The 25,740-nt window shown below is 41.0% G+C and overlaps 1 protein-coding gene across 1 annotated transcript in view; it reads left to right on the forward strand.

Moving 5' to 3' along the window:
• IQCH (IQ motif containing H) overlaps nt 1-25,740 on the forward strand; it is a gene marked incomplete at both ends in the record, with an annotated part of 213,432 nt that overhangs the window by 89,229 nt on the left and 98,463 nt on the right. The window contains 4 exon segments of the mRNA XM_079768988.1: nt 7,635-7,728; nt 15,715-15,824; nt 16,541-17,092; nt 17,784-17,850. Of these exon segments, the coding sequence (XP_079625114.1) occupies nt 7,635-7,728; nt 15,715-15,824; nt 16,541-17,092; nt 17,784-17,850 (823 nt within the window).

Genomic DNA, 25,740 nt, shown 5'->3' on the forward strand with positions numbered 1-25,740 from the left:
GGCTTAAAAATATGTACTTTGAAAACCACCAGGTGATGCTAGCAGCATTTTGGCTTTAATATGCCCAACCCAGTGGAGGAATAAGCCTGCTTCCTGAATGTGTAGAGTGCCTCTCCAGGTGGATTTGTGGTTCTAGAACAACCTAGTCTCCTTTCTTGTCTTAAAGAGTTCAAGAGAGTGAGGTCGGACTTTGGCAAGAACTAGAGTTCTTCAACCTGGAGACAAAAGATGAGATTTTTGTTTTTTAATCCAATATGATTTTTTTCTCTTTTAGACTTGCTTTCCCTCAAGAAACCTCATTTAATTTATCATCTTAAAGTAAGAAGGGGGGGGGGGGAATCTTAAAACAAAAGAAAATCTTTTAAAAGCAATTTTCCATTTTCTCTAATTTATTAGAAATTGCCACCTTCACCTATGGATTTTTGACATGAATCTTTTGAATTAAAAGTATGGTTTTATTTGCAAAAAAATTTCTTGCATGAAGGAATTGACAAGAAAAAAAATTCATAATATTGGTTTTATTTCCCTTCATGGCATCTTTAACTACACATTTTTATTACATGTAATTAACAATTTTACTTATTGACACCAGAAAAAGATTAAATCATCAGTAAGCCACAAAATAAAATCTTTACATTTTTAATTTATATTTTTCATTTATCAAATTGTGGCCTGATTACTCGTAGAAAATTTGTAAAGTTCAGAAAGGAGAAAAGAATGCCAAAATATGCAAGAAAAATTTTCCATCATGCCACCTTATTTAAGAATTGGCATCTCCCTTGGTTGGTATTATACTATATAATCAACTGTGATTTTACTCTTTTCCCCTAACAATTTATCAAAGCCTTTACATATATAATTTAAAACTTCATAAAATATTTTAATGACTGTGTAATAATCTGTCTTAAAGATATACCATCATTTTCTTAGTTAATAGCCTATTGTTGGACATTAAATTATCAATGTCAAATTATTATTATTAATAAATAATGATATTATTTCCAGTTTTTCTCTTTTGTAAATGAAACTGCCATAAATATCTTTCATATTTGTACATAAATATTTGTATTTAGGCTACATCTTAGCAGTAGAACTCCTTGGTCAAAGGGTATGGACATTTTCAGATCCAAGTAATCAGTTTCTATTAATGCTGCAGAACTCAAGCTATGAGTTTGCAAATAGCTTGTATGATCAATGAACAGTGTTATGCTATAGACCCAGCCCAAGTGGCTATGAGCCTAAATTTTAGTATTCATTCATTCATTCATCCGTTCAACTAATATTTATTGAGCTTTTACCATACACGGGGCAGTGTACTAGGTTCTGGGAATACAGTGGTGAAGAAAAACAAGCCAAATCTTTGCCCTGAGGGACTTATATTCTAGTGAGGGAGACAGAAAATAAACAGGTATCTATATATATAAAACTCTAATATGCAAATAGACCGAACAGCGGAATAGCCAAACAACCGAACAACTGGTCACTGTGACGTGCACTAACCACCAGGGGGTGTGCGCGGAACATGGCGGGCGTTGGCCATGGTGGGATAGTGGAGCAGATGAGTGGGGCAGGGTGCTGGTTGCTGTTATCAGGGCGAGCCTCTGGTGGTGACTGAAAATTCTTTGCTCCCGCACACCACGGTCCCGCCTGGCGCTTGCACACGCTACCGGTGCCAGAGCCACTTGCACCCGCTGCTGGCACCTGGCGCCCAGCACCTGGCACTGGCCCCGATCGCTCGGCACCGTCAGTGGGTGTGAGTGGAGGCTGCCGGCCCCAATCACCCCTCAGGGCTTCTCCATTTCCCCCTGCTCCTGAGGGGCGATTTGGGCCAGCAGCCGCCACTCGCACCCACTGACAGTGCCAGCCCTGCTCACACCTGCTACTGGCACCAGCTCCAATGGCTCCGCGCTGTCAGCGGGTGCTAGCGGGGCCGGTGCCGTCAGCATGTGGGAGTGGTGGCAGCGGGAGTGGGGTTGTCAGCAGACAGGGAACCGGGGGCCTTGGTGGCAGGGGCTGGGTGGGGGTGTGGAGGATGGGCTGAGACCCCCTCCTGTGCCCACAGCAGCCTCACCGGTCTCAGCCCATCCTCTGCACCCCATCCGGCCCCTGAACCCACAGCTCTTTTCAAGGTGCACGAATTTGTGTACTGGACCCTTAGTTTACTATAATGTCAGGTAGTGAGAAATGATATGAATTAAAATAAAGCAGAATACACATGTACATCTCTAGGGTGTGAAAAGATGGGGTATTATAAGAATTCTGCAAGTGTTCTTTAGTGATCTGTGATCAACACAATTTTCTTCAGGATAACTGTAATGTAAAGTTTTACTTTATACTGATAATAGAGGTCCTTTTCAAAGCTTCCTCTTTTTCCTTGACCTATTGAGAAAGTGATGATGTGACTTATCTTGGGAAACTAAGAATCCAGGCTGCTTTTGAGGTCCATCCTGGCCAGTTCCCGGCACTTCTCGCAGCAGTTCCATCCATCAATCATAATTGTCACCAAATGGTCCTTAACTATGTCACGTTCTTTCAGAGAATATTAGAAGGGTAGCAGAAAAGATGTAGTCAATGCAGCAGTAAAATGAAATGTTTCTCTAGAAAGAGAAATTTCACATTTGACTGAAAAATATATTCTATTTTTAAAAATCTTTCTGATTTTCTTCTGTTTGATCTTCAGCCAGAATCAGATCCATTGAGTGTTTTTGTTCTATAAGAATGCATTTAGGGGTGAGGATTTTTCTCCTCAGGAAGTGTTTCAGGAAGACTCATTTGAATAAAGATACCCTTCAAAGCAATAGCATAAATTATCACTAAAAAATTGCTGCTGATCTGAGTGGCCTGTATACTCAATTCTCTTCCTTTATATGTCTCCATTCAGTGAGTTCTCCATTTTTGCCTTTTATTCTCTTTACTAGAGGCCTGGTGCACAAAATTCATGCATGGGTAGGGTCCCTAGACCTGGCTGGTGATCTGGGCTGATCAGGGCCTTTGGGCTGCCAGTCAGGGGCCTCCCTTCCCCGGCTGCTGACTGCTGGGGAAGGCATTCCTTCATTCCACGCCTCCCCCTGATGGTCAGCGCACATCATAGCAAACGATTGAACTCCGAGTCTCCCGGTCGAACTCCCAAGGGAACACTTTGCATATTCGCCTTTTATATATAGATAGATAAAGGTTAAGGACTCTGACTCTCACTTTTAATGGGCACTTAAAGCTGATGCAATTTCTAGGTCCTGTGGACTAAGGATTGTTTTGTTGATTTGTAGACCCTAAAATTCTGGAATATAACTCTTTGGGGTTCTCTCCCCATGCTCATCTTTACAGCTATTCCTTTACTGTGGTTTGTAAGTTGCTAGAAAGACCTTCCTATCTAAAAAGTAGAAAGAGAGAAATATCCCTGGCTCTTTTGTATGGTACATGAAGGGATGCTGTCTTTGATTAGATAGCTTGACTAGCACCAGGAGTTTATTAATCAGCAAATACTCCTGGAGGGGTGACATGTTAAGTCAGAAGGACATAGGGTGTCAAAATTAGAAGCACCATGAATGATCCCCTAATGGAAACTGAAACTCCTCTAGGAGAAGTGACTTCCCCAGGCCACAGTGAGAAGTGTGACAGACTAGGTCCCATGTCTTCTCACTTCAAATCCGTCACTTTTCTACCACACCATGGTTCATTAGCATGTTCATAGTTGATAGGGTTAGTTTAACAGATTGCTTTCCAAATAAGAAAGAAACAACAGGTCAAGCCCAGGTTGACTCTGATGTAGGAGATGGGAAAAGGAAAGCTGAGCAAGGAGAGCACAGCTTGGTAAGGGGCCATATGGGAAGTTCTGGACAATTAGGGCTGTGGGCATTGGTGGTATGGGGGTAAGGAATGATAGCTAGCTCTGTGATCTTGGGCAAGTCACTTAATCTCTCTGAGCCTCAGTTTCCTTATCTATAACCATGTAGACTGAGATGAGACACTGTGAAAGGTTCTTCACACTTATTATGATCATCACAGCAACTCTATAGGAACCTCTTATTTTTACAAATGAGAAGCGTTTAGGTTCAGAGAGGATGTTGTCTTAGTCAGCTCAGGCTGCCATAACAAAATACCATAGACTGAGTAGCCTGAACAACAACCACTTACTTCTCACAGTTCTGGAGGCTGCTTCTGGTGAGAGCTCTCTTCCTGGTTTGTAAATGGCTGCTCTCTTGCTAGAGAGAGATCATCTCTCTTTTGTCTCTTCTTATAAGGACACTAATCTTATCATGAAGCCTCCATCCTTATGACCTAATTACCTCTCAAAGGCCCCACCTTTGAATACCATCACACTGAGGACTGGGGCTTCAACATATGGATTTTGTGGGAACACAAACATTCAGTCTATGGCAGATTACAGTCTGCCCAAGCATACGTAACATATAGTGAGAGAGCTGGACTTGATTCCAGGTTAGTAAGACTTCAGATTAGTGAGGCTTATTTCCCTGGGAGTAAAAGGCGAGGCCAAATGACCTTCAAGATCCCTCACGCTTTCAAATTCAGGACTGTGATTATGCTGAGTCCTTGAATCCTGTTTAGTCAGCTAATCTCTCTAAATATTATACATATCTTTCTAACATTTTAGCAAGCTGAGATCTTGAGATCTGTTCTGTACAAAACTTAACACATTGTGGACCCTCAACAAATATTAAAGAGCAGGCCTGACAGATGGTGTCCCTGGTCTTCAGAGAAGAACGAAGACTCATCTCCGAGGGTCACTCCACTCATGCTCTGAGCTAGGCTCTCACACAGAGCTGCGATGTTGGGAGGAACTCTTCTCTTACACACAATGGAACTGCCTAGGCCAGTAGTCGGCAAACTCATTAGTGAACAGAGCCAAATATCAACAGTACAACGATTGACATTTCTTTTGAGTGCCAAATTTTTTAAACTTAAACTTCTTCTATTGCCACTTTTTCAAAATAGACTCGCCCAGGCCGTGGTATTTTGTGGAAGAGCCACACTCAAGGGGCCAACGAGCTGCATGTGGCTCGCGAGCCGCAGTTTGCCAACCACGGGCCTACGCCAATTACTAATGGATATGCTTGGTGTTTGAGTAAGTGAACTTGGGCTTATAGATCCAAAAGTAATTTAGTCTACCCTTGTAGGCAAATCATTCTCTAAAGATATTATCCATGTTGGATTGTCCCAAGTACTTGACCATCTTCCACCAAGAAATCTTGGTTATATCTAATTTAGAGATCCCTGACTCCAGTTTAATATTACATCCACATGCTGTCCACATGTATGAAAAGAACATTTTTCATAAAAACATTCATCTTAGAAATACATGCCCTTTCCTTCTGGAATTTTTCTTCGTGGCACTTATTTCTAAATTTTAGATCATATTGGGCCTGCCTTTTTGGCTTCACATCTGGCATATGTAGTCATCATCCTGCTTCCTGCTATTTGTTTTAGAATTAGAATTTTCCCTAAACAACTGCTCCAGAAACTCTCAAAGTTACCTCACTAGTGATTACACTTTGCAAATGAAGAAGAGCATTTCCCAGCTAGTTGACTCAGTTAGAGCAGGATGCTAATAATTAGGCCATGGCTACAGGTTTGGGCTCTGTGTGGACCAGAGAGCTATCACCACTAGAAGGAAGCAATGTGGCTATTGAGTCAGTGACATTACATTGGAAGTATTGCACAGCTTAAACCAAAAAGAAGGGAGGGTGCAAGGAAGGAAAGGAAAAGAAAGAGAGAGAAGGAAAGAGAAGGAAGGAAGGGAGGGAGGGAGAGAGGGAGGGAGGAAAGAAGTGTAGATAAGTTCATGAGATGAATGGTAAAGGAAGAATAGCAGAAGGAACCAAAACTTGAAGCATGGCCTGACCTTTAATCAGGGCTCTTATTCCTAGCAGGCTGTGAAACAGCTTTGTCTCTACCTGCTCAATGGGTCTCACAATGCTGATGCACTGTTTTAATTTGGGAAGTCTTTCTCTTGAGAGACATGTCTTTTCTTGCTCTAAGTCTAAAGTGTTCCCAAGTGTGGCATTCTCTGTGACAGATGTACTACAGTTATGCTTTAGCTGACTCCAAACCCATAGCTTCCCCGTGCCTGAGTGGTCTATTTGATGTCCAAGAGTGTGTTTCCTTTAAGAGCAGGTCTTTACTAGACTATCATCCAAGAAGGTAGGGAGGTGTAATCCCTTTGTTCTCAGAGAGCCATTGTTAAATTCTATAACCTCACTCTCACCCCATAGCTATCCTATATAATAAAAGGCTAATATGCAAATAGACTGAATGGTGGTACAACCGAACAATCAGTTGCTATGATGTGTGCTGACCATCAGGAGGCATGCACGGAACATGGCAGGCATCGGCCATGGTAGGATGGTGGAGCAGGTGAGCGGGGGTGCCAGACCAAGGCAGGGCACTTGTTGCTGTCATTGGGGCGAGCATATGGTGGTTACTGAAAATTCTTTGCTCCTGCATGGCGCGGTCCTACCTGGCGCTCGCACCTGTTGCTGGCGCTGGCACTGGCTCCGTTCACACCCGCTGCAGGAGCTGGAACTGCAGCTTGCACACACTGCTTGCACCCACTGCTAGCACCCAGCACCAGTCCCGATTACTCAGCGCTGTCAGTGGGTTCAAGCAGTGGCTGCCAGCCCTGATTGCCCCTCAGCACTTCTCAACCTCCCCCTGCTCCTGAGGGACGATTGGGGCAGCAGCTGCCGCTCGCACCCACTGACAGCGCCGAGCAATTGGGACCGGCACTGGATGCTGGCAGTGGGTGCAAGCGGCAGCTCCAGCACTGGCTGCAGGTGTGAGCAGGGCTGGTGCTGGCAATAGGTGCTAGTGGGGCTGGTGCCATCAGTACGTGGGAGTGGCGGCAGCGGGAGCAGGGCTGCTGGCAGAGAGGGGACGGGTGGGGGTGCAGAGGATGGGCCGAGACCCACCCCTGTGCCCACCACAGCCTCATGGCCCACAGTTCCTTTTAAGGTACATGAATTCGTGCACTAAGCCCCTAGTTCTTTTTTTTTATTATTAAATATATTTTATTGATTTTTTACAGAGAGGAAGGGAGAGGGATAGAGAGTTAGAAACATCGATGAGAGAGAAACATCAATCAGCTGCCTTCTGCACACCTCCTACTGGGGATGTGCCCGCAACCAAGGTACATGCCCTTGACTGGAATCGAACGTGGGACCTTTCAGTCCCCAGGCCGATGCTCCATCCACTGAGCCAAACCGGTTAGGGCCCTAGTTCTTTATAAAGGTCAGAAAAGCATTCGCTGATGTAGGTAGATGCCTTAGACCTACCCCAGGGAAAGGTACTGTCCCAGAGAGACTTAAGAGTCCTCTCCTTTCATAAACTGCTCCCCAGGTTGCTCCATTTTTCAAGGACGGTCCCAATTTTACACAACTCTCTGTAAAAATAAGGAATTTCAAAATATTTTTAACATTTCCAAGGAGACCAGATTCTCTGGCAGATCTCCTGTCCATAGCTGCCCTTCTTATGGGAGTCTCAGGGTCTCATTGACAGAATCAAACATGGGACTGGCAGGACCAGCCAGCTCCATACATGTCCATCTGGGATTATTTTGTGTGTCTGTTTCTCACTGACGAGCACTGTCATTCTCTGAATTCAAACCTTTCCATCATCAGAACCCATTTGTAAAGGAAGGAAGAAATGTAGCCATGGGCCATTTCTGTGGGAGCATGTGCCACTTGTCTTCTTCCAGGAGTGGCAACTCCTCCTGCCAGTACTGATGGCTGCTACGGGAGGCTTACTTCTCTAACTCTCTCCTGACCTTCCCAAAAGAAGGAATTTATTTCCATTTACCAAACAGTTTGCATACTTGGAACCTTGATTAGAACAGAAAGGGCTAGTGTCTTGGCAAGAAGGCTTTTATCATCACTATTATGCCTATAACTAGTGACCCCGTGCACGGATTCATGCACATTGAAAGATAATTAATTAGAAGGTGGCCAGCGGGGCAGGACTGGGTGAGATGGGCCAGACACGCCCTGGAGCCAACCTCCCGCGGTCCCTCCCTGGCATCTGCGGAGTGAGTGTGGTCCCTCTGCCTGGCCTGTGGGGATCAGGTCAAAACCGGCTCTCCAACATCCCCCAAGGGGTCCCAGAGTGTGAGAGGGCACTCTGCAAAGTTGCTGTCGTACTGGGTGTGGAACACAAACGCAAGTGTGCAGTAAACCAGATTCAGGGCCGACAGTGCCCCAGCAACAACATAACCCACTGCCAAAGGTGGAATCAGAATTGCACGGCCCCCATGAGGAATCGGGCTCCCTCCTCTCTGGTTTCAGGGTACATCATCTGAGAACCACTGCTGCCAAGTCACTGCAGCTCAGCAGCTCCTGCATTGACCATCTGCCCCCTGGTGGTTAGTGCGCATCATAGCAACCAGTTGGACTGTCAGAGTCTTAGCATATTTGCCTTATATCCTACCTAATAAAAGAGTAATATGCAAATTGACCCTAACTCCGCTACACCCACAAGCCACGCCCACAAGCCACACCCACCAGGCAATCAGGAGCAGATATGCAAATAAACCCAACCAAGATGGCTACAGCCACAGAGGTTTCCCAGGCAATGGAGGAAGCCAAGCTTTCCGCCTGCCCTTGCAGGCCTAAGCCTCCACTCAAGCTACAAAGTTTCAATTATAGAAGGTAAACAAATCCAAACAGAAATGGCGGCAGCCACGGAGCTGGAGAGAGCAGGCCAGGGTTGCCTCCGGCAACGGAGAAAGCCAAGCTTTCCACCTGCCCTGGCTGGCCTAGGCCTCCACTCCAGGCTACAAAGTTTCAATTATAGAAGGTGAATTAACCCCAACAGAAATGGCTGCCGACCACCAAGCGAGCAGAAGGCTTGGCTCCACTCCAGGCTACAAAGTTTCAATTGTAGAAGGTAAATAAATTCCAGATACCAGGGCCTCCCCTTGGGTCACCAGGGGGCATGACCAGCCTGCAAACCACCACAGGCCCCTCGCTCAGGCCACCCCATGCCCCAAGGGAACCCCCATCCTGATCCGGGACACCCTTCAAGGCAAACCAGCTGGCCCCCACCCCTGCACCAGGCCTCTATCCTATCTAATAAAAGAATAATATGCAGATTGACCATCACTCCAACACACAATATGGCTGCCCCCATGTGGTCAAAGATCCTGCCCCCATGTGGACACAAGATGGCCACCACAAGATGGCCAGCAGGGGAGGGCAGTTGGGAGGCACCAGGCCTGCAAGGGGGGGGAGCAGTTGAGAGGGACCAGGCCTGCAAGGGAGGGCAGTTGGAGGTGATCAACCCTGCAGGGGAGGGCAGTTAGGGGTGACCAGGCTGGCAGAGGAGGGAAGTTGGGTGCAAACAGGCTGGCAGGGGAGCAGTTAGGCATCAATCAGGCTGGCAGCAGAGTGGTTAGGGGGTAATCAGGCTGGCAGGCAGAAGTGGTTAGGGGCAATCAGGAAGGCAGGCAGGCGAGCAGTTGGGAGCCAGCAGTCCTGGATTGTGAGAGGGATGTCCAACTGCCCGTTTAGGCCCGATCCCGGTGGGCAGTTGGACATCCTTGAGGGGTCCCAGATTGGAGAGGGTACAGGCTGGGCTAAGGGACATCCCCCCTCCGTGCACGAATTTCATGCACCGGGCCTCTAGTATATATAGATAACTCTTAAATTAATAGCATAAAAAAGCTCATTGCTATTTAAAGTCAACTTCTAAAGTTCAAGGAAATTTCCTCCTTTGAGCTTAACACTTGCTTTTCAGTATTTTTATACTTGAGATGATAGTAATTAATTCCATTGCCTAGAACCTAAGAAAAGAAAAAGAATGTGAAGTTGTTTTTTTAATTTCCTATGTTTGTTTATTATGCCTTTTTAAAGAATGTTTATCCCTAGCCAGTTTGGCTCAGGGGATAGAGCGTTGGCCTGCGGATTGAAGGGTCCTGGGCTCAATTCTGGTCAAGGGCACATGTCTAGGTTGCAGGCTCGATCACCAGTAGGGGCCTGCAGGAGGCAGCCAATCAATGATTCTCTCTCATCATTGATGTTTCTCTCTCTCTCTCTCTCTCTCTCTCTCTCTCTCTCTCTCTCTCTCTCTCCTCTTCCTCTCTGAAATCAATAAAAAATATAAAAAATAAATAAAAAGAATCTTTATTGTTGTATTACATATGTCCTCCTTTCCCCAATTGACTCCTTCCAGCCCACCCACTTCCCCCACCCTAGGCCTTCACCACCCTATTGTCTGTGTCCATGGGTGATGCATATATGCATACAAGTTCTTTGGTTGAGCTCTTCCCATCCACTCACCCACCCAACCTTACCTCTGAGATTCCACAGTCTGTCCCATGCTTCCATGTCTCTGGTTCTATTTTGTTCATCAGTTTATTTTGTTTGTTAGATTCCACATATGAGTGAGACAATATGATACTTGTTTTTCTCTGACTGGCTTATTTCACTTAACATTTTTTATAAAAAAATGGGTGTTGACTTTTGTCCAATGCTTTTTCTGCATCTATTGATATAATCATGTGATTTTTGTCTTTCAATTTGTTTGTGATGTATCACATTTATTGATTTTTCAAATATGATACTAGCCTTGCATCCCTGGAATAAATCCCATTTAGTCATGATGTATGATCTTTTTAACATATTGCTAGATCCAATTTGATAATATTTTGTTGAGGATTTTAGTATCTATATTCATCAGGGATATTGACTGGTAATTCTTTTTTTTTTGTAGTGTCTTTATCTGATTTTGGAACTAGGATAATGCTGGCCTCATAAAAAGAGCTTGGACGTGTCCATTTCTCTTGGATTTTTTGGAATAGATTAAAGAGGATAGATGTTAATTCTTCTTTGAATGTTTGGTAAAACTCCCCTGTGAAGCTGTCTAGACCAGAGCTTTTGTTAGCTGGGATTTTTTTTTAAATTATTACTGCTTCAATTTCATTATTGGCCTCTTCAGGTTTTCTGATTCTTCCTGATTGAGTTTTAGATTGTATTTTTCTAGGAATTTGTCCATTTCATCCACATTGTCCAGCTTGTTGGCATATAGTTGTTCATAGTATTTTCTTACAATCCTTTGTATTTCTGTGATGTCAGTTTTACTTCACCACTTTCATTTCTGATTTTATTAGGGTGCTTATATGTTCACCAGGGTTAGATCCCTTGTTCAATCAATCCCTTTAGTATTATGTAGTGACCTTTATTGTCTCTTGTGATGGCCTTAATTTTGAAGTCTATTTTGTCAGATATGAGTATTGCTGCCCTAGCTTTTTTTCGTTTCAATTTGCATGAAAAATTTTTTTTTCATCCCTTCACTCTTATCCTGTGTGAGTCTTTTGTTCTGAGGTAGTTCTCTTGTAGACAGCATATATTTGGGTCATGTTTTCATATCCATTCAGCTACCCTATGTCTTACACTTAAGGTTATTATTGATAGATACTTATTATTGCCATTTTAATTCTTTATGCCTATGTTTCTCTCTATATATATATTTCTTATTATTACAGAAGTTCCTTTAGATTTTCTTGTAGTGCTGGTTTGGTGGTGATGAACTTCTTTAGTTTTTGTTGTTGTTTTATCTGGGAAGCTCTTTATTTCACCATCTATTTTGAATGATAGCCTTGCTGGATATAGTAATCTTGGTTTCAGATCCTTGTTTTTCATTACCTTGAATACTTCAGGCCATTCCCTTCTGGCCTGTAGAGTTTCTGATGAGAAATCAGCTGACAGCCTTATGGGAGCTTCTTTGTAGGTAATAAATTGCTTCTCTCTTTCTGCCTTTAGGATTCTTTGTCTTTAATTTTTGGCATTTTAATTATGATGTGTCTGGGTGTGGGCCTGTTTAGGTTCTTCTTGCTTGGGACTTTCTGTGCTTCCTGAATTTGTGTGACTTTTTTCTTCACCAGGTTAGGAAAGCTTTCTGCCATTATTTCTTCAATCAGGTTCTCTTTCGCTTGCTCACTTTCTTCACCTTCTGGTACTCCTATAATGCAAATATTGTTACACTTCATGTTCCACAGCTCTGTTAAGCTGTCCTGTTTTTTAATTTTTTTTTCTTTTTGGTTCTCTGATTGAGTGTTTGTTTTTTTCTACCCTGTCTTCTAATTCACTGCTCCAATCCTCAGCTTCCCCTAATCTGCTGTGTATTCCTTCCAATGTGTTCTTTATTAGTACTATGTCATTCTTTATTTCATAGTTACTATGTCTTTTCTCATGCATCCTTTCCATCATTATTCTGAACTCTATATCTAATAAATTTATTATCTCCATTTCATATATCTCTTCTGGAGAATTCTCTTGTTCTTCCATTTGGAGCTTTTTTTATCTCCCCATTTTGGCTGCCTGTTTGGGTTTGTGTCTATGTATTAGGTAGATCTGCTATGACTCTCAATCTCTAATGCAGGACAATGTCAGATGCTGTTTGAGACCCTGTTTGGAGCTATTAGTGATCCACCATTTTGGAATCCTCCTTACTGTATTTTATTGTGACTATATCACTTGGCTTGCTTTTCTCTTTGATAGCTTTCTGCCTTGAATTTGTTAGTATCAGTTGACATTTTAAAAATAAAAATAGAGCATGAATAGTCTCTACCATAGTAATACTCAACACAGAGCTGTGGCATAATAGTTACTGATACATTAACTGGGTCCTTTTTTATGTGTTCTTCAAAATGCAGAGAGCAGCATCATTTTACAATTTGGTAAAGATGGGTTTATACATCTGAAAACATTGACATATTGAAGACAATCTGTTCCTTAAATCCCTAAGCAAGAAGCAGTCAGCACAGTAAGTTTATACCTGGCTTACCGCAAAGAAGGCAGGGCCTGAAACATCTATATGCCCTCACCCCCCAGGCCATTAGGAACATTTGGACAGTAGGTAGAGTGTCTATTTTTTCAGTGCAACAGGTTTCAGTAATGAAATGCAAAGGTTTCACAATGAATGTGGACATAACAAAATTTTCTTTTCTTTATTTTTCTCTTTTTTTCTTTATTGATTAATGTATTATATATGTATCCTTATCCCCCCATGCCCCCCCAACCTCCCTGCTCATGCCCTCACCCCTCCTGTTGTCTGTGTCCATTGGTTATGCTTATATGCATGCATACAAGTCCTTTGGTTGATCTCTCCCCCTTCCCCACACCCTCCCCTGCCTTCCCTCTGAAGTTTGACGGTCTGATTGATGCTTCTCTGTCTCTGGATCTGTTTTTATTCATCAGTTTATGTTGTTCATTATATTCCACAAATGCGTGAGATCATGTGATATTTATCTTTCTCTGACTGACTTATTTCGCTTAGCATAATACTCTCCAGGTCTATCCATGCTGTTGCAAATGGTAGGAGTTCCTTCCTTTTTACAGCAGCATAGTATTCCATTGTGTAGATGTACCACAGTTTTTTGCTGATGGGCACTTAGGCTGTTTCCAAATCTTAGCCATTGTAAATTGTTCTGCTATGAACATAGGGGTGCATATATCCTTTCTGATTGGTATTTCTAGTTTCTTGGGATATATTCCTAGAAGTGGGATCACTGGGTCAAATGGGAGTTCCATTTTTAGTTTTTGAGGAAACTCCATACTGTTCACCACAGTGGCTGCACCAGTCTGCATTCCCACCAGCAGTGCATGAGGGTTCCTTTTCTCTGCATCCTCATCAGCACTTGTCGTTTGTTGATTTGTTGATGATAGTTATTCTGACAGGTGTGAGATGGTACCTCATTGTCATTTTGATTTGCATCTCTCAGATGATTAGTGACTTTGAGCATGTTTTCATATGTCTCATGGTCGTCTGTATGTCCTCTTTCAAAAAGTACCTACGTAGCTCTGTGTCTGCTCAGGACAAAAAGTACCTACGTATTTAGGTCTTTGCCCATTTTTTGATTGGATTGTTTATCTTCCTTTTGTTAAGTTGTATGAGGTCCCTGTAAATGTTGGAGATTAAACCCTTATCAGTGATAACTTTGGCAAATATGTTCTCCCATGCAGAGGGCTTTCTTGTTGTTTTGTTGATCGTTTCTTTTGCGGTGCAGAAACTTTTTATTTTGATGTAGTCCCATTTGTTTATTTTCTCTTTAGTTTCCATTGCCCTAGGAGCTGTATAGGTGAAGATTTTGCTTCGGCATATGTCTGAGATTTCGCTGCCTATGGATTCCTCTAGTATTTTTATGGTTTCCCGTCATATGTTTAAGTCCTTGATCCATTTTTAGTTTATTTTTGTGTATGGTGTAAGTTGGTGGCCTACTTTCATTTTTTTGCATGTATCTGTCCAATTTTTTCAACATCATTTATTGAAGAGAATATCTTGACTAATTGTATGCTCTTGCCTCCTTTGTGGTTTGGGTCGATTTCTGGGTTCTCTATCCTATTCCATTGGTCTATATGTCTGTTCTTGTGCCAGTACCAGGCAGTTTTGAGAACAGTGGCTTTGTAATAGAGCTTGATATCTGGTATTGAGATCCCTCCTACTTTGTTCTTTCTCAGGATTGTTGCAGCTATTTGAGGTCTTTTTTTATTCCAGGTGAATTTTTGGAGAGTTCATTCTAGGTCTGTGAAATATACCATTGGTATTTTAATGGGGAGTGCATTGAATCTATAGATTGCTTTGGGTAGTATGGACATTTATTGATGTTGATTCTACCAATCCATGAACAAGGTATGTTATTCCATCTGTTTATGTCTTCCTCTATCTCTTTTTTCATTCTCCTGTAGTTTTCCACGTATAGGTCTTTTACCTCCTTAGTTAAGTTTATTCCTAGGTATCTTAATTTTTTTGGTGCAATGGTAAATGGGATTTTTTTTTAATCTCTCCTTCTGTAAGTTCACTATTGGTGTATAAAAATGCCATTGATTTCTGGGTGTTAACTTTGTATCCTGCTACATTGCTGAATTCCTTTATTAATGTGTATAATATATATTGCTATTGTAATCCAAACCACTTCTGATTTTATTATTAAAATAGAGGTCTGGTGCACGAAATCGTGCACGGGTGGGGTCCCTAGGCCTGGCTAGAGATCAGGGCCAATCGGGGCCATCTCGCTCAGTCCCGATCGGGGCCAGGCTGATTGGGGCCTGCTGGCCGGAGGGGCCACGGGAGGTTGGCCGGCCAGGGAGAGGGACTGTGGGAGGTTGGTTGGCTGCAGGAGGTTGGCTGTGGGAGCACACTGACCACCAGGGGGTAGCTCCTGCATTGAGCATCTGCCCCCTGGTGGTCAGTGCGTGTCATAGCCACCTGTCAACCAGTCATTCCAGTCATTTTGGGCGTAATGGTCGCTTAGGCTTTTATATATATATATATATATATATATATATATATATATATATATATATATATAGAGAGAGAGAGAGAGAGAGAGAGAGAGAGAGAGAGAGAAAGAGAGAGAGAGAGAGAGAGATAGATAGCATTTACTCAGCTTTTTTTCATACAGAAAAGTATAAAGAAGAAAAAAACTGCCCCATCATCCCATTCTTAGAGAACTCATCTCAACATTTAAAAGCAAAAGTAGTATTTTTCATGACTTAAAATTCAATCAGTATAGATAGAAACAAAATGAAGCATATGCTTCCTTGGTTTTATTTGTTAGGTCATTTCAGATTCTACCTGAGGATAGCTCCAGATATGTCCCTAAGAAGACACCAGATTTAAGAATAAAAGAACATATGTCAAGAGGAACCTAGAAAGTGGCAATGGTGATAACAGACAACATAATGCTCCTTGTAAAATCACTCCTAGATATTAAGAGAAGGTGGCAGAATTTCATATCACCAGAAAGTGAAGACCTGTTAGATGAAAGAATAGACAGGAAAGCTTTGATGAGCATATTTGAAATTATCATAAAGATAGTAAAGAGCCCTGGCTGGTGTTGCTAAGTGGTTAGAGCATCAGCCGGCACCCCAGGGGGTTTCGGGTTTGATTCCCAGTCAAGGGAATGTACCTGGGTTGCAGGTTCAATCCCAACCCCCAAGTCGGGGCATGTGCAGGCAGCAACCAATCAATGTGTCTCTCTCACATCGATGTTTCACTCTCTCCCCCTCCATCACTTCCTTCTACTCTCTCTAAAAAAAAACAATGGAAAAAAATATCCTCAGATGAGGTTAACAAAACAAACAAACAAACAAACAAACAAACAAAACAAGGCTGCAAAGAAAGGCTTCACCCTGCTTTTCATGATTGGTGGATAACTTATGAACAAGAAAGCAGTGATTTGCTTCCATCCATGCATACGTAAAAAGTAAATCACAGAGATTATAGGGTCAGTTGGCCACATCAAAGTGAACTAAATGCACAACTTGTATATGATCAGTTTCGAGCAATTAAATAACACTTTTATTAAAAATGATAATAGCTTTGAGCAACCCCTAAAATATTCTTTTGGTAATGAGTTTTATGATATATACTGGCCAGACTTTCATATTATGGCATATAGGTATTAAATCAAAACTAGGATGTATATTTTCCCTTCACTGAGTAGTAAATGATAATGTGATGGTGTGTTTCTTGACCACTCCTTTAAGGTAGATCATAATTCTAGTTCATCTCTGACATTTTCTTCCCACAGTGCTTGAAAGTCATACCACCTTGTAGAGCTCTGAAATCACCGTGGGATCACGACTTCTTTATTTATGATGGCGTCATAGACAACACAGCCCCGGACTTCATAGCATTCAAGTCACATTTTATTTTATCTTGGGGAAGTATTTTCTCTCTCTTGGAACACATCGAGAAGTTTCTCAAGGACTATGCAATACCAGAAGTCAAAATAAAAGGGAACGATTTGGTAGCCCTCCTTCCAGAGTTTGAGCTGAAGAATAAACTTACCAGAAATGACCTTCTCTCGGTGGTAGAGAACCCTCTTCCCATCCAAAAGATGTTAACTGTTCCTGGGCAGAGATACAAAGGGCAAGGTGGAAAGCTAAATGCTGCCAGCAAGATCCAGGCCACGTGGAAATGCTACAAAGCAAGAAGATACTTCCACGTTTTTCGCCAGCAGAAGTGGGCGTCAGGTGTGATCGCCATTGCGTGGCTCTTACATTGCCATAAGACGCGACTGACGAAGATCCTGAAGGAGTCACGTGAAAGACACCTGCAGAATTTCCGCATCCGAGCCAAGGTGCGCAAGGCTGCCAGCTGCTAAGGCAGACTCTTTTTCTAAACATTTCTTGCTTGAACGATTGCAATAAGTTGTCTCTTTATCTTTCCTTTCTCTCTCCAACTACCCTCCCAGCCTCAGCCTCCCTCACCTTCCACTCTCCTCCATGTGTGATGCACAAACCCTACGTTTGTTTGTGCCGTACATCATATTTTAGTCCTAACCAGGAATCTGCAAAATCTGTTGCAATTTTTCTATAGGAAAAATGTGCCTTCACTTTGACTATGGTAGTTCTGTCAGAAAATCAATGGTGTAACTGCATTACCTTTTCTCCCTGAATATACCTTCTGGCACTTTAATTTGCTAGGGGAAAAAATCCTGTCTTGTCTACATTGCTGTCACCACTTTGTCAGAAAGTATTTAAGTTTGCAGACAGCCTTTTAATTAGTGCTCACAATTTCATTTATGTTTGCTTTCTCTTTTTTTCATTCATATTCTGTTAATTAAGTGAGCTGCCTCTAATCTTCCCCTGCCAGTAGCATCATGTAGCCACCTAATTAAATTAATTGGGGAAGATGTTTTAAGTATGTAATTAAATCAATTAATATAATTTATGCCTGGCTTAACTGTACAGTGGAAACACAGCTGAAGTTTGACTAGATGAATCCACTACAGCTTCCTGTCACTGATCAATGCTCTTCTTGATTTTTAGCATCTGGCAGCCAACTGGAATCGCATCAGGACCTCCAGGAGGACTATTATCCATATCCCATCATTAGGTATAACACTTTTGCCTGCAAATCTATCAGCAACCTCTATTACCCACCACATTATGGCTCCTTGATTGAGTTCAAGGAAGGCCCCTTGTTTTATTCAAATTGGTCTCGGCAGGAAAATGTTCTCGACATGATGAGAGTAATAACACAGGGCCCTCGCTCGAAACGGCGTTTAATTTGGGGATTAAGCAAATAAAGTCATTATGTGGGGGCTGCTATTCAGTGGAGAGGTGATTTGCTGTAATTCGCTTTCATCTGTATGAAATGAACTAAAAAGTTGTATTTTTCCCCCTGAAATAACAGATAATGTTTCCTATCTTCTTTAATGATAGGAGAACACAGGCTTGTGTGTGTTGTTGCTGTTATGCCAATAAGCCAGGATATTGCTTGTACACTGTTTTTAATCAAATGTGCAGTCAAAATGATAAGCTACATTCTCTGAAATTATTTAGTTCTAATTACGAGCAGATGGGATGCTTTATTTGCACCTAGGGCGCCTGAGCAAAAGGAAATGCTGTGTGAACAAGAATAATTAAGAAGTTGAATAGTGTTTTTTGCGCTTAAATAATCTGCAGTTTCATGTTAATTAGCACTAATGTAATTATTTAATTACATTTATGAATTGGGGAACTTAAAAGCTGTTGTCTACAACACGGTGGTAAAATAGGTATGCCAAAATGGCATGGGAAATTTCAGAAATTTGCATTGGAAGTTCTTTTAAAACATGAACTGCTGTCAAAATGTTTGGGATTTGTTTGCTGGCTTGTTTGTTTTGTTTTGCTTTTTACCTACCTGGTGTGTTAAATTTTTTTGGTGAGGCCAAGCTGACTTGGTAGAGTTTTGACAAATAGTAAAATTCATGGAATCTTCACATTACATATTAGCTCTTTGTTAGGCCTTTCAAGTAGAGCAATGCACTAAGTGATCTATTGTAATAGAACTCAGAATTGCAATTTATTTATGCTCCTGGGTGAGTATATTTGTTTGTATACTTATGTGTAGTATAGAACCATACACAATGTATATATTATATATAAAACATTAAAAACAAATATAAAATTATAATATAAATATAATTAAGATTTTATTTTAAATTAGTAAAATATTCATAATAATAAAATAATGCAAACTTTCCTAGATTCTCAAGTACTTACATTCCTAAGTATTTGTAGAAAAGTTTTAAAAATTCTTGAGTTATACTGGGTCTTTTACTTTTGGTCTTTATGGCTCATAGAAAAAAATTAGCTTTTTTTAGGATGTGAAGCAAGACAGATCTGAATTTTATTTTAACCTAGGCTTTTGTTTTGGTGGGACTACTCTTGCACACAAAATTAGTTCTACGCACAGAAATTGCACTTGTAATTGATTGCAACCAGAGGGGCTAATTGCAGACCCAATTAATTGACTCCAGTCCTTAGAATAAGGTGCAAGAGCCTTCTCTTCTTCAACAAATTGTGGACCTGACCTGATATTATGTGGGAAATTTTGTTCTGCATTCTCCTTTTTTTTTTTTCAAAACTAGAAATAGAAACAAGACCCCCACTTTGCAATGTTGACGAGCACCAAGAAAGGTATTATAGACACAATTTCCACAAACTTCTTCTCTTCTATACTCCCACCTCTGACTCTTCAAAACCCCAATGCAAATCAGCCCTGCAGATAAGCCTGATAATTTTACTGAAGAGGTAAAATTATGAAAAGAATGGTCAGTAATCTAAACTGGATAATAAAAAACAATTTAATGAAAATATCTTAAAATTTCAAAAGGGCTTGGCTGACTACAAATGAAGTAGAAAAATAACCTGATCAGAAATTATTAGAAAGCATTATTCTAAATCTGATATTAAACCTAGTTTTCTTCTAGATTGTACATACTCAGTTTAAATAAATGCATAATAAATCTGAAAATCTTCCCTATTGCCGTAACTTTTGTTTGTTAACAACATAATAACCCATTTTAAAGAAAAATGGCTAGTCGTGTCTTTTCCTAGAGATAAGAACAAGCTCAGATATTTTTCTCAACTAAGCATTTAAAAGGCCCCATTACACATTTTCACATAAGAGTTATACTTGGGCTTTGATAAAATAGTATTTGTTTCTACAATCTGTACTTTAGGTTTTATAAATGGCTTGTGGAAATTAAATTAATTTTGAGTAACATTAAACTGTCCTCTCATACCTATCCCACAGACATAATTCTCAAACTATACCTTTTAAAAAAAGATTATGGTGTGCCTTTTTCTTGTGTACCACTTCCCCTGGGAACACTTGACGAAGATTTCAGCAAGTCACAACATGGCTACTTTGTCCTGCACCAAGGACTTGCCTGTTTAATTCACAAAAATAGAAGTGGCTGAAAGTGAAACATTTTTTTTTCTCTAAATACATCCCCCCTCCCCCCATCTATTCAATATAGTAATTCTGTTTCCAGAGTTTAGGCAGATTCAATAATCAAAATCTGTTGGTATGAGTGTAAGGTTCAGGTAGGCATTTAATACAAGTTTCAGCCTTGTCCTCTTTCTCTCTTTCCATAGGAAATTTGCAATAAATTCTGGTATAGAATTAGCCCTAGAAATTATTACACCATGCCACTAGTCAACTAGGGCTGCACTGATTTGTTTGAACCCTAAAAATGAACTTTTAGTAGCTCATGGCTGCCTACTTTATTGCAGTTATAGGCATTTGGCTGCTTGTTTATGCAGTTTTGCACACACAGGAATAATTGCATTCTCCAAACCAAAAGGTTGGCCTTTCAGGAACATTGTTCTTATTATTGATTTCAGAGAGGAAGGGAGAGGGAGAGAGATATAGAAACAGCAATGATGAGAGAGAATCATTCATTGATTGGCTGCCTCCTGCGTGCCCTTTACTGGGATTGAGCCCGAAACCCGGGCCTGTGCCCTGACTGGGAATTGAACTGTGACCTCCTGGTTCATGAGTTGATGCTCAACCACTGAGCACACCCAGCTGGGCTTAGGAACATTTTTGACCACCAAATAAGTATCATGTATTTTAAAATCTATGGCTTGATAATACGATCATAAAGACAATTACACATTGCGAAGTAACCTCTTTGAAAGGAGGAGTGACGAAACACAATTGACATATATTTTGGGTAATATTCCTAGATGTAACAGAGAGCTTTAGCTATTTTCAACCAACAGGAAAGGTGGGATGCTGTTGATTAATTGTACAAAGAAACTAATCACTTTGTAATTTTATAAGATTATACAAAGTCATTCTTTCTAGATTATATAGGCTGATCTCTTCATTAGATATTTCATATTTTTATCATTTTTATTAATGAAATACAATTATAGCAAAATAATCTACTATGGTTCATAGCAGGAATAGAATACTAGGGTCTATTTTAAGCAAAATCTATCAGTCAAATAAGAAAGAACTGCAACAAAGAATTCTGATTCCTCTAGAAAAGCAGAGGTCCAAACAAAACCTACAAACTAATCTGCTTCCAGTTTCTTTGGCCAAGTTATTTCCTCCACTTTTAATTTAACCCCTGTGCGTATTTATTACAGTGCATCATTTGGTGCTACACTTAAACTCAGTGGCATTTTAAAATATGCTGACATTAAATGAGATGCGCCAAGTATGGGGCTCAGATGCCGTGAGCAGGTATATGAGGCCGCTGCCAGCCAATTACACTCCCAGTGTTGGGTTTCCTCCCCCACTTCTCTTCCTCCTTTAAAATAAAAACAAGGGATATACCGAGATGGGATTTTCTTTTTTCTGCATGTAATCTTTTTTTCTCATTGCCAAATGATTTAACGGCTAAAAGCAAGGTATATAGTTCATCTCATTTTCCCTCTCTGCTTTATTTCAGCAAATTATCCTTAGGGCTAACACAACTAGTGGTCTCCAAGGTACTCCATTCTATAAAATTACGGATCCTGCTATTGTGAGGTTCCTGAAAAACAACATTTTCTGCTGTTCTCTACCGTCACAAATGCCTAAAAGATAGAAAACTTACTTGTGTGCACAACTGTCCGAACACTGAACTGAGAAAGCCACAAATGCTCCTGACAGAGTTGCTTCCTAACTCTACTCCCTTCCTCCAGAAGATAAGAACGTGCGCTCGCCTTCATTCATTTGTGAGCAGGGGCAGGGTAGAGGAACACAGCCACGAGTGTTATATCTGCAATCACATTTTCACTGTGCCTCCAAGCACATTGGCACCTTCCTACCTTCTCGTTTTTGAGTTGACGACGCAAAGACAAGATAGACTCTGTTCCTTCCACCTCAGGGCTGAGAAATCAGGACTTTCAATCAAATCTTTGCAGTCTTCAGCATGTATTTTGGCAAGTAGTACGGAATCCATACTTTAGCTGTGGTGTTGCCATATTAATTCCTGAGACAGATGTACTGCCAAGATCTCCCAGACAGCATTTCCCAGAAATATCTAGGTCTTTTGGGATCAGGAACAAAGTACACTTAACATTCACATTTATTTATAGCCCAAATTAAAATGAAAACATATTTGTATTCATCCTTGTTGTATTCATCCAAGTAATCCAAATCAACAGTCATCCACTGATTAGATCAGAGTTGGCCCCATGACCTGTAATATTAAATTACCCAGTTGGTCTTGAGCTGTCTCATGTTGTACCATGAAATACAGAAACAGCATTAAACTGGTTGTCAATTGACACTAGCCCCTGGGCTTTCTATGAAATGATTTAATATTAAGATATGCTCGCCTGGCCCTAGCTAGTTTGGCTCAGCAGATAGAGCATTGGCCCACGGACTGAAAGGTCCCGGGTTCGATTCTGGTTAAGGGCACATACCTCGGCTGCAGGCTTGATCCCCGGCCCTGGTTGGGGAGCATGTGGAAGGCAACCAATCAATGTCTGTTTCTCTCTCTGTGTCTCTCCCCCTCCCTTCTACTCTTTCTAAAAATCAGTGGGAAAATATTCTCAGGTGAGGATTAACAACAACAAAAAGATATGCTCTGCCAGCCACAGAGGCTCAGTGGTTGGGCATCAACCTATGAACCTGTGACAGGAGGTCACAGTTCAATTCCCCTTTGGCTCAATCCCCAGTAGGGGCATGCGGGAGGCAGCCAACCGATAATTCTCTCTTATCATTGATGTTTCTGTCTGTCTCTCCCTCTCTCTTCCTCTCTGAAATCAATAAAAACATGTTTTTCTAAAAAGGTATGCTCTAAAAAGAGTCTTACAAATACTAAGATAAAGATATAATTTTTGTCATCATCATTCTCATAAAAATATTAAAATAATTGTTCAGCAGTTCTCTGACTTACACTTGTAATGATTACTGAGGACACTACAGAGTGTTGGTTTAGGTAGGTTATATCTCCAGATAGTCACCATATTAGAAACTAAGACTAGTTAACTTAAAAATATTTATTTTAAAATAATAATAAATGAATTCATCACCCATTTTAACCTAACTAACATATTTTTATTTTAAAAGTTTATTTTCCATTCCAAAACAAAAAAATTTAGCAAGAAGAATGGCATAGGTCGTCAAGTTAGCAAATCTCTTAATAGAGCATATTTGAGTTCTTAGATATATTTCTGTATTCAGTCTATTGCAATATGTTATTTTGGTTGAAGCATATGAAGAAAACCTGGCCCTACACAGATAATTATTTGGAAAAGGGAATAATATGTTGTTTTTTACAGCCTTTTCAGATAATTGTGTACATTCTTCTTTGATTTTATACCAAAATTCAACAATAGTAATTCTTAAGTATTAGTTGCAATGTGAAATCTAAAATCACATCAATAAACTTTTTGTATCTTATGAGACAATAAGGTTGAAAAAGAAAAATACCATCTTAGTATTATTTTGAAAATAGTTTGACCTTGCAGACCTCCCCAAAAGGTCCTCAGACCACACTTTGAGAATCACTGGCTTCTGTTGCATGGAATGCTGTGTCAGCCACTGACAAAAAGTTTAAACAAGGGAAAGTCCTTACCCTTTTGAAAGGAAGGTCTTCAGAACCACACAGAATCCATTTGGCAGGTTTGGTTTGAGAATGTTTTTAAAACTCAACAAATATTTGAGTACCTCCTGTGCTTTCTACATCCTCATCACAAAATTCCCTAATCCCCCTCACCACCTCCCAAAATACAACTCTCAGCTTTATTTTCAACAAACTGCCACTGGATATCTATACATATAAAAGGCTAATATGCTAAGTGTCCCTCCGACTGTCCAACCGGTCGCTAGGACACGCACTGACCACCAAGGGGAAGACGCCTCAATGCAGGAGCCGCTGTGACATGCACTGGCCATTTACAAAGAAACGGCACCCTGGATCTGGTGCCAACAAAGCAACACTCAGCTTCTCCTAGGTAGGACACAGGCCCCACCACCACCCTGGAGCCACAGCCCACCAAATAATAGCCAATGCTGCCGAGACCCCATGGCGCAAAATGCAGCCCACAGTCCAGCCCAGCCCAGAAATGGTGGCTGTGGGAGCTGGGTAATGATGTCACGTAGCAACAACCAGTTTCCTCTCCCTAGTGACTAGCCTACTTGGAGTTTCTTTAGCCCAGGAGCATGACTTGCTTTATAGCCAGGTGAAAACATTTTACACTTTAACCAAATGTCTGTGATGTGTTTTCACATGCTTCATCTCATTTGATCCTCACAGAAGTCCTGGAGTAGGTAGACAGGAGACTCAGTAGAATCCTATTTTCATCAGTCAGAAAATGGAGATTTAGAAAGTTTAGAAACTTGACCCAACTAAAAAGAAGTAAGAAATGGTAGACCTTGAAAATGACTTCAGGTTTTCTCACTACACAGAATATAGTCAAACACTGCTGCAGTTAAATATTTCACCCTTTGGTCTCCCTGTGTAATCTACAATAATAATCTGCTTTGTGTTGATATTTACTGCTGTGTTGCTGACAATTACCTGAAAGAGAAGGTGGGGTGCTTCACTGGGCTGGAAAAAGTTTAGCTAAATCAGAAAGCAGGTCTAATTAAGCAAGTTTATTCTCTATATATAAAAGACTAAGTTGACTTGCATATGCACGATACATATAAAGCTCTCGCTGGTGCCAATTGCATGCATGTATTTCGATCTGTCTTTGTCGATCGTGAATTTGGTTGACACTTCTATTATAGAGAAAGGGCGAATAGAAATATTAAAATACTAGTATTTCTTCTAATTAATTTCCTTTCAATGTGCACGAATCTGTGCACCGGGCCACAAGTACTATATAAATAACCCAAACGGGCCTCTCTCTTGCTATATCTTATCTCCTATCTCAGTATCTTGTGCTTTCACACTTGCACAACTAATTAAAAGCTGGGTATAACCATAATGTCCAGATCACATTTCTCTAGATTACTGTAATATGTTGACATGTAATCAATTGTGAAGTATGGCACATGTTCCTCTAAATTTTTACTATTAGAATACCAAAATTGACTAATGATACTTTTTTTCAATGGATTGGAGCAATTCAAGATCATCTCCATGGTAATGGTGCTCTTGCTGAGCTGGCAGTATGCTTTCTTGAGTGGACAAGAAAGGGATGGAGCTACTGTTGCTTCTGTACTGTGTATGCCTAGCAGTGTGTGACACATTTGAACATCACCCATCATGTGTTTCAAAATGGGGAAAAGGTTGAGACTACTGCTTCAGTCCATCATACTGAGGCATGGTTGACTGCCATCTCAGGCCAGGGTGATCAGATGAATGAGAATTACCTCGTAACTAGAAGTCAATTTTAAACCCCTTCTCTACCTTAGGTACCATGACAAGGAATAGGACTTGGAGATAAAAGAAACTAGGATTCAACCACAGGATAATGAGCAGGTGCTCAAAAATATTTGATTCTACCACAGGGGCAGGGGCCTGTCACAGAGGCATGCACAGTCCTAAGAGGGCTAGTCACT

The sequence above is a fragment of the Cnephaeus nilssonii genome, assembly GCF_951640355.1.
Source record: "Cnephaeus nilssonii genome assembly, chromosome: 4".
Lineage (NCBI taxonomy): Eukaryota > Metazoa > Chordata > Mammalia > Chiroptera > Vespertilionidae > Cnephaeus > Cnephaeus nilssonii.